Source organism: Rhipicephalus sanguineus, chromosome 3 (genome assembly GCF_013339695.2).
Source record: "Rhipicephalus sanguineus isolate Rsan-2018 chromosome 3, BIME_Rsan_1.4, whole genome shotgun sequence".
Lineage (NCBI taxonomy): Eukaryota > Metazoa > Arthropoda > Arachnida > Ixodida > Ixodidae > Rhipicephalus > Rhipicephalus sanguineus.
This window is the reverse complement of record NC_051178.1, coordinates 203,943,921-203,956,570: the sequence shown is the minus strand read 5'-3', so window position 1 is coordinate 203,956,570 and position 12,650 is coordinate 203,943,921. Positions and strand designations below refer to the sequence as shown.

The following is a 12,650-nucleotide window of genomic DNA, read 5'->3' as shown; positions in this document are numbered from 1 at the left end:
TTTCTTTTTACCTATTTTTCTTTCTGTTTTTTCTTCCCTTTCTTTCTCTATATTTCTCTTTTTCTTTCAATGCTATGCTTTACTCTTTCTCCTCCTCATTTCCCTCCTCCTGACCCTCACCTCTCTTCTCCTCACTTTCACTTTCCTTTCCCATCCGCTTGAGCGAAGCAGAAGATGAAGAAGAGGACGAAGATACCGCGTGCTGGTTCATGATGATGATATTTTTCTCTTCGCGGATTACGATGGACGGCTGGCATAAACAGCTATTTCCCTCCCTATTTAACAGTAGTTAAAATGTCCCTTTTTTAATCGCTCCGCTGTTAAAAAAGGGGAGCATTGCTACTGCTAGTAAATTATCCAACCGTTCCTCATTACGTTCATTGAAAGAAGCGGCATTAGGCATTATGTAGCTGCTTTTACCCAAGGAGGTTTAAAAAAAACTTCTGGAGTGGAGGTCCCCTATACGCGCCCACGCGAGCGGGTGAAGCCTGGGAAACCGGTTGGCAGCCATTTTGCTCCGGGCAAGAGGCAGCGCAGCTTGAGCGCGGACAGCGTAATTGTGAGCTTCCGCGGGGGCGTTTCAGCGTGAGAACTGGATAGTTAGTGTCACTTATTTGGCCGAATTTTTTTGTTGTCCTGCAGGATTGAAGGAGGCAGTTTTTTACACCATTATACATGGGCTGAAGCGTGCCTGATAACACGTAGAATTCGCTTCCAGCATTCCCGAAATGAAGCACATGGAGGAGTTAATAAGTGGTACATAGAATTTTATTCACCCCCGGCTTTTACACAACTTCAAAAGAAAAAAACAAGAATATACAATGTGGTTTATACGTGAATCGATAAAGCAACAAATCCAAAATAACTTCAAAATGCATCATAATGCACACAGTCACGAAACTAACCGTATGAAACACGCGCCCTGAAAAACTAAACACAGCAAAAGAAAAGATACAAAAGCAAAGTAGTTGACCAGTTTGCTGCAGCTCTGGTTTACGCATAATGCAGACAATCACGAAACTAACCATATGAAACACGCACCCTTAAAAAGTAAACACAGCAAAAAGAAGAGATGCGAAAGCAGATTAATTGACTAGCTTGCTGCAGCTCTTGTTTACACTCGTCTATAAATTTTAAAAAAATAACAGTCCTTAATTGTCAGCCGCGTTTTACTCCCCTCTGGGATTTTTAAATGCTAGGCATTTCTTAGCGAACCTTTGGCACATTCAGCGTTTTTATCTACGAATCTATCTACCTAGCCACCTACGCCGAGGTGCTCTCATGATCGCCTCCTTAACTTGGTGTAGACCAAGATCGGCATGGGAGGGTAAGAGGATTTGACGGATATGGCTGTCGTATCATGACATGAATAACAGGAAAATCCTGTCGCGTAGGTCGTCAAACCCTTTCCTCCAGACACGTGTGGCACATAGCCGTTTACCACTGGCCGTGGTGTACGGGTATGCGCCACATGTGATTGACAGTTTATATCTACCCAGGAACGGCGAAAACAGACATTGGTACTTTAAATGCGAGAGCGTTAAGAAAAACCGACATCGGGAGCGTTGACCCGACGAATGGAAAGAATAAATATTAAGATCACAGCAGGAATGTAACCCAAGCATTCTGCGTGGCAATCAAGTATTCTACCACAGAGGCACGTCATGTATACAGTTTGGAAAAGCAGCCTATGCAGGCGTAACAGCGGTGCAACGTCAAGTGTGGTTGTGGTGCTGGCCATGTAATTTTGCAAGAAAGCAATACACAGTACGTATGTACTCCTACGATACCGGCGTCATATCAGATTAACGTCTTTGGTTCCAGTGTTGGCTCCGCTTTTATAGCAGTGTAATAAACATCACATTTGTATTCCTCTGTTTCAGCAAGCTATATTGAAGCATTGCTCGACCCAGAGGAATACATTAACGAAAGTTACGTATCATATCCACATGGTTGTACCATAATGTGCACTTAGTTTCGATAATACTGAGCTATGTACTCTTACGTGAGGGCTGGCGTTAGGCTGCACCATGAGTTACCCTTTAAACGCCAGTGTTGTCGACGTGCCTGGTAAGCCCACAATGTGGACACAGCTACTGCACTTACAAAGACACGTTGATCCATCTCGTAACGCTTGGCTCAAAGCCATAAAATACAGCATAGAAGTACTCGCTGAGTGCTTCGCATGAAACAGATTTCCACAACGCGTGAGATCTGCCGAATTTTCTTCCGGTTGATTTCTTTTGAAATGTGGTGAAGCCTGATTTTACAGCGAAAGCTGTTATCAGATCACAACGGCTGTGGGGTGGTTGTCCGCTGCCGCCGCCGGTGTCCGTAACTACTATCGCGAGAAGTAAAAAAAATGAAATAAATAAAAATCAACAGGCTCATATGGGATTTGAACCGCGGTCCTCTCCATGGGAGTCGAGTATTCTACCACAGAGCCAGGCTAGTGACTGGAACTCCTTTGCATAAACATCCTTACAGGCGTCATGTCGTGCAAGGAAATGCGTTAAATGTGTAATATAGCGTGTCAGAAGAGTAAAATAACCACCAGGCGTCACATAATGCTAATTGCGCAACGAGTAACCGGATCGTTAATTGCTTCAAATCCATTACAAAAGGCTCAGCCATAATTCTTCATCCAGCAACCACAGGCAGCATCAACAAAGTTCACATAATGCCTTACAGATATGCAGCGGGTACCTCGCTTACCGCAGAAAGACGAATAATGGCATAGTGATTGCTTCCGTACTTCACAAAAATTATGATTTGCGGCGTAGTGGGTACCTTGCAAGTGTACTTGTATTAGTTCCCCCAAGAGAGTTTAGAACGGGATCTAGAAAGGCCGCTCTTCCAGCTTTCGCTGTGACTGTGCTGCGCGCAGGCCCGGCGTTTTTTATGTACAGCTTGGCAGTCTTCGACACATTGTAAATGTGGTTATCGAGTGGATCGCAGTCCAAAAAATGATACATCCACAACACCCGCTTGTCATCAAAAGAATGGAGAAATTTGCCATCTGTGGAACTTCCGCGCGAGCTCAAGCGACGACCCACACGTTTTCTGCCTGGAGCAATATGGCGGTCGTCGGCTCCAGAAGTTTTTTTTCAAGCTCCTTGGTTTTACCAGTCTTGAGAGCAACCAGTGCAACGCAAGTACACGGGACTTAGTAATAGGAGACACTTATACGCGTGTAAACATTTACCCCCGTACCACGAAATGTGCTTCACTTCGAATTCACATTGTGAAGTCAGCCACATGAAGCGCCGGCCTACCTTACAAAAATATGCCGAAGACGCCAGTCATGTTTCTTTAGTCACGTTCGCGTCTGACATTCGAATCAATGGCAGCTTTAAGCTGAAGGAAATTTCCGAATAAGGAGCTTTCTGTGACCTGCGTTTCTTTTTTTTTTTGTGCTCTACTAGCTCCGATAAGTAACCGAGCAGCACAAGTCGCGGCTGCTACCTAAATAAACGCGCACACACAAAATCAAAGCTCTTTTGCTAGCTTATTTATACTATTTCTGCGGCGCCGCTGTTTGTACTAATATGCTGCATTCCCTGCCTTTACGGCATAAGCCCATGATTCATTAGCCATTCGCTAATGGTCTGCTACACTATCTGCACAGGTTGATAACAAGCAGCCAGATTAGTTTATCCTCAGTTATCCTCGACTGCCTGAAGACAAAAAAGAATACGAGAGTATCTTTCTCTGTTAGTTTTCTATTCCTGATATCTTTTTTTATGTTTCTCGCTCTGTCTTCAAAAGGGATAAAATGAACGCAGTAATCCTAGATTAATTACAAAAGGTCATTCTTCGCAATACTGAATTAGAACGAAAATATGAGCGACACTTAATAATAAATGCGTAAAGGATAACGTTGCAATAACAAGACAACCACCCTGGGCTCAGCCACTCAGATGCAGATCATTTGTCTTGATGCTCCTGGACAAACTCTGATTAAGCACTAAGCTATCGAAAAGACGGCTGAGCCTTCTCTCGCGTTTTGGCAGCACGGTTTCAAATCGAAACAAAAGAAACACATGGCGTATCCGAACCGTATAAAAACGACGACGTAGAATAAAGGAAGCAGTGAAACGTTTAAGGGGTTGGGGCAGCCTAAAGCGGAACAAAAAAGCAATGTGCGAAATTATGCAAATTTTTATCCTGTCGGCCGCTGCTACGTTGCGGTTCATGCAATAATTTAGGCGGGGTAAAGTAAATAATATCTTACATATATTTATTTTTGTTCTTCTTTGCTGATGATTATGGTTCTTCTTTATGAGCATGCTCACTCCGATTAACGTAAAAAGTAACACCGCAGTGGTCCCTTTTTTATTTTATGATAAGTGCGGCCTTCGTAAAGCTGTAACTTAAGTAGACAGCTACGCCTTAAATAGCCAGCAAAAAAGCTGTAAATACAAATTGTGATCAAACTATGGCACCGTGCGTATAACCTTAAAAAGCGAACATCATGATTTAAATAATAGCTAGTAATTTTTCCATTAATAAACTAAGAGAGTAAAAGCGTCCTCATCAAATATCATTACATTTGGCGTATGACGTTTAAAGTGATAGCAATAATTTTTTTGGCAGTGATTTCTCCGCACCATTGAACTAAGATAAAAAGAATGACCATACTTAAAGGGGTAGCAGTCAATGAGGTAGCGAATCTTTCTAATGATATAGCAGAATTCTGTAAGGGGGTCGAATTATAACCACGAATAATTTACATTACGTTATCTAAATGATATTTTATGTACACACGTGCGTTATGTTTGTTTTTTTATTGACGTAAAAAGTAACACCGCAGTGTTTGTTTGTTTGTTTGTTTGTTTGTTTGTTTGTTTGTTTGTTTATTTGTTTGTCTGTCTGTCTGTTTGGGTGCCTCTTGGAATGTGAACATCTTGTTTTCTTCCGCGCTAATTTAAAATTTAAGCCAATGTATACAGGACATTGCATCATCCCTACACCATGCAAATGAGACTGACATTTTGCAAATGTTCGCTCCAGTGCTCGATGGCGATCCGGAAGCTTCGCCGGATGCAAAGAAATTATAAAAATGGACGGGATAGGAGAGTGCCGTGTAAAGAACTTACTTGCCTGTGTTGAGCTAGGCAGTTGCGCTGTCGCTGTAGGCGATACATTGTATCAATAATAAACGCGAGTGTTTGTACTTCTTTTTTCTTGCATAGTGATGTGTGCGCGTACAAGTTACAGGGAAGTATTATATACATTTGCGTGCACTGACCGTTCTGTCGCCAAGATGGCGCACTTTGCAAGGCAGGAAGACTGCTTTGCCAGCGCTCGTGGTGACATTCCTCGATGTGCTGTTGTCGAAGTAGGGCGATGGCTCGGACGGGTCGGGAGCCCTGGCGGACCTTCCGGCCCCGGAGCGCAGCCGGTGTGAGTAATGCTTGGACCGGCTGTGCATCTCGGCCAGTCCTGAAAATATGCCATCATCAGGAGGAAAAAAAAGTCAAGAGGCGCGTCAAAGGTGCATAAAAAGAAGTAATTCTCTCCGAGCTTCGGTATCATTAAACTGCAATATTTTATAAAGCGTCGTGATGTGCAGGGTCAGCGACATAAGGGAAAGTAAACACCTGCTTCTTAACAAGTGTTTTATTGCACATTAAGCCAACCTATTTGTTTATATGACTTGGCTATGTTTTCAAGGTACCGTTGCTTATTTTCTCCATCTTTTCAGCCATAGTTATTTGCTTGCTACTAGGAATAGGTGTAGCCGGCGCCGAATAAAAGCATCAACACTTTATAAACATCGAATATCAATAAAAGAGAAGAAACTCATCGTTTTCTTAAAAATGCCAACCGTTTACAGCGTTAGGAATGCACTCTACAATCACACAAAGTAAAATTGTATTATTATTTGCTGTATACACTGCTGTAAATATTTGTTTACCAATCAAATTACCGAGCATGCTGAAATGTGCACACAAACCCACGTGAACTGATCTGAAAAGGGTTTGGGCCGCAAAATAAGACGCGAACTGAGAAGCATGAAGAAAATGTTTTTTGTGTGTTTCTCAGTCTTGTCCTAGTCTGATTTTACCCCTAAATCCCTTTCTAGTTATCCGCCACTAGCACGGCATCGGACGAGCCGCCACGGCCGAGCTAGCTAGAGGAGGAGACGTTCGGTCACCTGGCACTCGCGTGTTTGTGACGCTCGGGATGACTGTGCATCAAGCTGCGATATTTCTCCGCTCTTATTTGTACCCTATCTTTCGCACTCACAGCATACGGTGCGTGAGGCGCGATAGGACCTTATTGCCCTCGGGCTTTATATATAGCATCACGGCGACGGCGATTGCAAAAGCATGCCGCCTTGACCCTTAACTATATGGAAGTAAAAGATGAAATGTGTTATGGTTAAGCACTGGCTGCTGCGGGAGCTGGATAAGAAAACACATGCCTCCCGGCTTCTTTTGGGCTTAAAGGCATTGCCCAGGCATTCGTTCTGTTTCCTAATCAATTCAGCACACACATACCAATTCATATATCACTGTGACTATATATATATATATATATATATATATATATATATATATATATATATATATATAAGGGGCATTTTGCTCATGTAAGAAAGTTTACATGAAATATGAGGTTTACAAATAATATGGTGACGAAGAATGTAGATATTGTTTACAATGTATGTTCCCGTAGAATGACAATGAAATTGAGAAGGAGGTTCTGAATAAGGTAGGATTTATTGAGAAGCTTGCGCTTCAACAAATATACAGTACCGCACTCTACAATTCCAAGGTCTGTACGTCATAACAACGCTGGATCGCAGATTATTAAGAAGCTTTCTGAGTCCCCGCGGTGACTAGGCTTAAAATTAGGTGCATTAGAACCCCCGTTCGGCGTGCTCGCACTGTTGCCCGTGTTCCACTGCACAACAAAGACGCAAAGCTTGCAAATTTTAGCGCACTGTAAGTAAACCTGCGCAATCAATGTAATACTGAACGCTCCACTAAGCCGTATCTAATAAATAGTAGCGCTTCGTATGTGCGTATTTCACAAAGCGTCATCATCACAGACCATGAGCAGAACTTAATGTAAAAAACATGGCTGATCCCTCTGTCATAGGAATCGGTATAACACGCAAGTGAAACGTGTCTTCACAGACGTAGTTGAGCGTTTGTTGTGCATTCTTTCGCCCCAAGCGCGAAGGAATGACTGCTGCAGCATCAAATTGTAATGTTACGCGAAGAACGACAAGCCGCTCGAACCTTGCAATGCGCTGCTGAAGCAGAAAGGACGCGCGGAACGAACCTACACAGGATGAGCGGGAACTGTCACAGTTGTACCTTATTTCTGTGTGAGCAGCGCGCTCGTTTCGCAAAAGCGGCCGCTGCAGTGAGCGAGGTGACCTTCGTGCTCTCAACGGAAACTTGCAGGCAGAGCGCAAGACGTACAAACCACCGAGATCACGAGATAAGCGCCCGCACGAGCGACCACGCCCTGTCGAGGCGCGCGCTAATCCGCGTGGGGGACGACTTTTAAAGCGTGCTCTTCGAGCCCACGCTGTACCGCCGATCTCTGAGTACCGCCACTGGCAAATGGTGTACATAAATAGCTCGCCATTAGCATAGCAGAGAACATGCCGTCTGTGGCAGAGACGTTTCGCGCTGCGCGCTGGCGATCGAGAGGTCGTAAGTTCGACTCCCGGTGACGGAACTTTTTTTTATAGCTTTTCTTTGCGATATGTTAGTCATTATATTTTACAACGTCATATCCGTGACGGAAATGCGTCAGTGGAGCCGTGGTGGACCCCGGCATAAAACATTTTCGTGTTAAAATTATAACACTATACAGTGAAGGCAAGTATGTCTGAGAGTACTGATGCACGTTTCGAAGTCGCTGAAGTCGAGGAAGCCTTTTCTAGACAGCTCGATCAAAGCTAACAGCAAAGCAAACACCTCGCTGCGCTTCGTGTTCTGCGCCAGACGCATGAGAGGCAACATTTTGCTCTCTTTTCACACGACTGGGAATGAAATGAGACCCCCGGGGCTTAGGTGCTTTGCACGCTGGCCCCTGTACAGCGTCGTGATAAAACAGCAAATACCCTGGAAGAGATAAATCCCGGAGCTTCAAAGGACGTCTTCCAATGTTTAAGACACGGCGCACACGCTATACAATCTAAACCGAGAACACAAACAAGTATAAACGACGCACGAATGCCAACGTGACATGCCGGCTCCTATTAGTTTTCATTGAGGGCAAAGTGCAGCCCCACGGCTTCTGTTTTCCGATATCTGCTTTTTGGCGGTTTTACTTACAGCAGCTCGAGGCTTTTCATTTTACAACATTCGGTTTCCCCTTTCCGTACGTGACGTACTTGTAACCCTTTCCTGTTTCTTGCCCACACAGCCGAAGAAGCTGGAAGAGGAAGTATACAGCGCCAGAGTCGGGCCCATTAGAGAAAAACATGTCCTGGCGGCTTTCGTTTGACACGCGCGCCTTGGCCAGCACAGCGTGGTTGTCACTTTCTTGCAATTTATTGCACTTCTCGCCCTGCACGAAGCTCAGCGCTTTATTTTGCTTTATCGCTAATCGCTTTGTCCTCTCGCAAGGATGTCCTTTTTCGCAGGAGGTCACGCCGCTGTAAAGACACGACCGATTGCGCAGCACAAAAAACAAATGTCGCCAGGACAGCGCGTGTCATATATAAATAAAGAGAGAGCAAAGGACATTGCGCGAGTCAAGTTTAAAATAGAGAGGGACACAGCCAAAACAAAATGAGCGAACAGAGAGCAACAACGACACTGCTTTCGAGCAGCCCGCCGCAGCAAACAGCGGAAAAGAGAAGAGACGGCAAAATACACACGAGCCAAGCGAGCGGGAAAGCGACTTGCCCGAGATCCAAGCAAACATTTTCTTGGCGGTGCCACGCTCCAAGGGGCGAGGAAATACCCGCCTTCTCAATTAAACAATGATCCCCGAAGAGAGAGTCATCCGTTATTGTTAAAGGGGGGTGCCTTCTCCCTTTTAGATCGAACGGAAGCTCGCGCCTCCTCGCGTGCGCGCGCGCATAAACGATTTGAAGAGGACCGATAACACTCACTCCTCGCTCGGGCCCCCCAGCGGCGGCAACAAAACGCGATAACGCGAAAACGTCAAAATCACAGAATACAAAGACGCAGCGCTGCCGAGTGGGAAAGCAGAAGAAGTGCCAAAGAGAATGCCTGGAAGATTCTGGAACGCGATGAAAAAAAATATACGCGAATGTGTCAGGAAAGCGAGAAAATAAGAGGAAAAGTAAGCGAAGCTGAGTGAAGATTGTTGGACGGCGCGTCATAACAGGATAATCGCTGAATAAATAATATCGAACGCGAGCGCAGGGTGCGATAGCGAGAGACAAGAGAGCGGAGGGGGAAGACGGAGGAGCGACAGAATGGTGGATGAAGAGGAACGCCTCCTCGAAATTTTACGGCAGCGGAAAGGCATCGGCTGTCGAGGCCGCAGCTTCGGAGAAGAGAGCTGGTTGCCAGCTCTGCCCTCGCTGTTGCTGCTGCCACTGGCTTCTCTGCTGCTGCCGTACCACCGAAGCCTCTGCTTGATCGAAACACTGCCACCGTGGACTGGAGGAAGGAAAGGCTTAAGTACGTGCGGCAGCGGCACTGCCGGTGAATGCTGCCTCAGCTTCCTGCTCCCGGGACGTCACTCAAGCGAACTTGCGGGATCACATCTTCTCTTCTTTATCGCATACACCACCGACCCCTCTCGACCTTCCTATACCCCGTCTCTTTCGATGGAGAAGGGAAGCAGTGTCGAGGGTGGTCCCGCGTTGTTCCCTATTTTCATGTTCCGCTATGCAAAGAAACGCCTGGAACTGTTATAGAGGAGCAATGACGTAACGAATAAATAAAGTAATATTCTACTGCGGGGGAAGAAAATTGTTTGTCGGACGGCTACGATCGCGTTTGTCTGGACGCGTTCATCCGTAGCAAAGAGCTCCCCTCGCATGACGCAACGCTTCGCGAGCGTGAAGCGTGCCCATTTGTGCAGCAGCGCCGACGAAGAGGCGAGTGCGTGAACACAGACCCCTCGATATACCAGCGACGCACGAGCGGCACGCCATTTTAAAAAGGGAGATAATGATGCGGGTTTTTAGCATTTCATACGGCTAGCGTTACATATCTTAATGGGAGCTTAAATTAATGAGATTTTCTGACGCAACAGGGAGGGAATACAAATAGAATGAAAACGAAACAAAGAAAGGGTCATAAAAGACTTAGGCTATGAGCAAACGCATTATCGTGGTGCCTTTTAGATAGGAAATGTGTGCGCGTCTGCTTTAGTTGTGGAAACAGCATTTGTTCATACAGAACAAAGGAGACAGGAATTTCATTTTGTTATAACCTGATTGTTCCAAGAATCATTCTGCTCATTTACTGTGAGGGATTGGCCGCTATACTAGGCAGCATTTGATCAGAGCAGGAACGTGCATGGAGGCTGCGGCCGAGAAACGAACTTATAAATTAAAGTAAAATTTGAAAAGTAGCAACGTCCACCAAATTAAGTGAGCAATAATAGTCTAGTGGATCGATACCATTGAACAGTAAAGCTCAAGTGTTGGTGAGCGCCATGCTCCTTTGCTTTTCCTGCAGTGTGATGGCACTATAGTCGGGCTTCTACCTTGGAGGTACAGTCGGCTACACTAGAGAACTAGGAAAGTGCTGGAGGCTGTTCTGCTAATAAAATGTAGGCCGATCTCAATGGTAGAGAATTGTACAGCGTCTCGATGGGCTATCTTTCAAAACGAAAAAATGATAAGCTGGAAAAAAAAAACGCGCGTTCTAGATGTTTTAATTTAACCTAATCTGTGTCATGGACGAGCTGGGCTCGTCCACGGGCTTTGTTAAAAAACGAACAAGGACGAGCCCGGTTCGTCAATAGCACTTTTTCTTTTTTTGCACTACTAAGGAAGGGAAAGCCTATCACGACAAGACAGGCATGCAAACGATCTTGGTTTAGTATAAATCATGGCGCCGATTTCCACGAAGACAGAGGTTGTGAAGAGGCCCATACACGTGTGTGTGTGTGTGTGTGTGTGTGTGTGTGTGTGTGTGTGAGAGAGAGAGAGAGAGAGAGAGAGAGGTTACACATTTCATTCAGGCTACAGAAGTATTCCGCGAGAGGAAAAATGTCAGGAAAGTCCGCATAGTAGAAGTCATGCACGCTGCTTTAAAAATACCCGGGTAATCAATATTAACCAGGAACCATGCGCTAATAATAACATTATCTGTGGTTTAACGCCCGAAAACCACGATATGGTTATGAGGGACGCCGTAGTGGAAGGCTCCGGAAATTTCGACCACGTGGGGTTCTGTAACCTGCATCTAAGTACACGGGCCTCAAACATTTTCGCCTCCCTCGAAAATGCCGCCCCGTGGCGGGGATTCCATCCCGTGACCTTCGGGTCAGCATTCGAGCGCCATTACCACTAGACCACAGTGGCGGGGCGAGGAACCCTGCACTATGGCTTCCCTCATAAACAAATGTACGTTTTCGGAACGTTAAATTTCAAACATTCATACAGCTCGAATGGTGAATAAGGTGTTCTTTGACCAATATCGTGAAAGGCGCTTTTTATCCTACTACTAATAGGTTTTCCATGTTGCCCTAAGCAAATGAACATGTTTCAGAAAAAAAACGAAACAGTATGAAGGGATGACAGATAGGAGGAACTGCACTAACCAAAAATCTGGTGATGTGAGCAAAATGTCGCCATATCGACCGCCTCCAGCTCAGTTCTTTTAAACTTGGCCTGTGCGCAGCGCAGCGTTGGTTAGGAATGGAGATCACTGTAAGCCTTCGAAAAATTTAAACTATACTGGCTGACTCAACTGGATTGCGAATAAATTTGCGTGAGCTACTACTAAGCTCCGGCTGGAATCGAGGAAGTTTGAGTAGTTTAATGACTAATGGATCCACGATCTTGTCTACCTTAAAGTAATGGTAGCCAATATTCGCATTAGGGAAGCCCAATAGAAAATACTGTTATGGTGCACACACACCGTTTCTGCAGTTATGTGTCTGAACGCTTTCTCTTCATGCTTGTGGTTTGATATTTCGTTTTGAGTGTCCACTTCTTTTGAAAAGGTGCGTTCAATTCTCAAACAGAGTTGCAGAAGTTTAATAATAAAGGTGCCAAGTTGATAAATGTTAACATCTATGATAAATGGGCCAGACGACAAAGTAGCGAGCTAAAAAAATTCACTGATGTTCAACATCTCCTTTCTTTTTGTTTTTTCGGAACCCCTTGACACAATGGCAGTTCACCTAGGTTACACTTTCTATGCGTAAAACGGACAGGTGATAGAAAAAAAAGTATTGAGTCACTGCACTGCAAAATTAGATAATACGAATTACAAAAAGTAAATGAATTCCTTTATTAACATAAATAAAATAGATTACCTAAAAAGACATTGAGGTCAGACATTCAAAGTGAAGTGGTACCTTAAAGTGTTTTTTTGTTTGTTTGTTTACTTTCGATCATTCTACACAATTCTTATGATCATGTTCCTGTGATCATGGTACACCATTTGCTCAGTATTTCTTTCACTCAGTTACTGTGTATAGACTTCAAGTCGTAAATAAACATTGGCATACGGGAGCAGACA

At 44.7% G+C, this 12,650-nt stretch overlaps 1 protein-coding gene across 2 annotated transcripts in view; it reads right to left on the bottom strand.

Moving 5' to 3' along the window:
- Positions 1–12,650, bottom strand: part of LOC119388129 (hemicentin-2) — a 282,504-nt gene that overhangs the window by 52,029 nt on the left and 217,825 nt on the right. For both annotated transcript variants that reach the window (XM_037655779.1, XM_037655778.2), the window contains exon 2: positions 5,252–5,445. In XM_037655779.1, the coding sequence (XP_037511707.1) occupies positions 5,252–5,445 (194 nt within the window). The remainder of the gene's footprint in view (positions 1–5,251; positions 5,446–12,650) is intronic.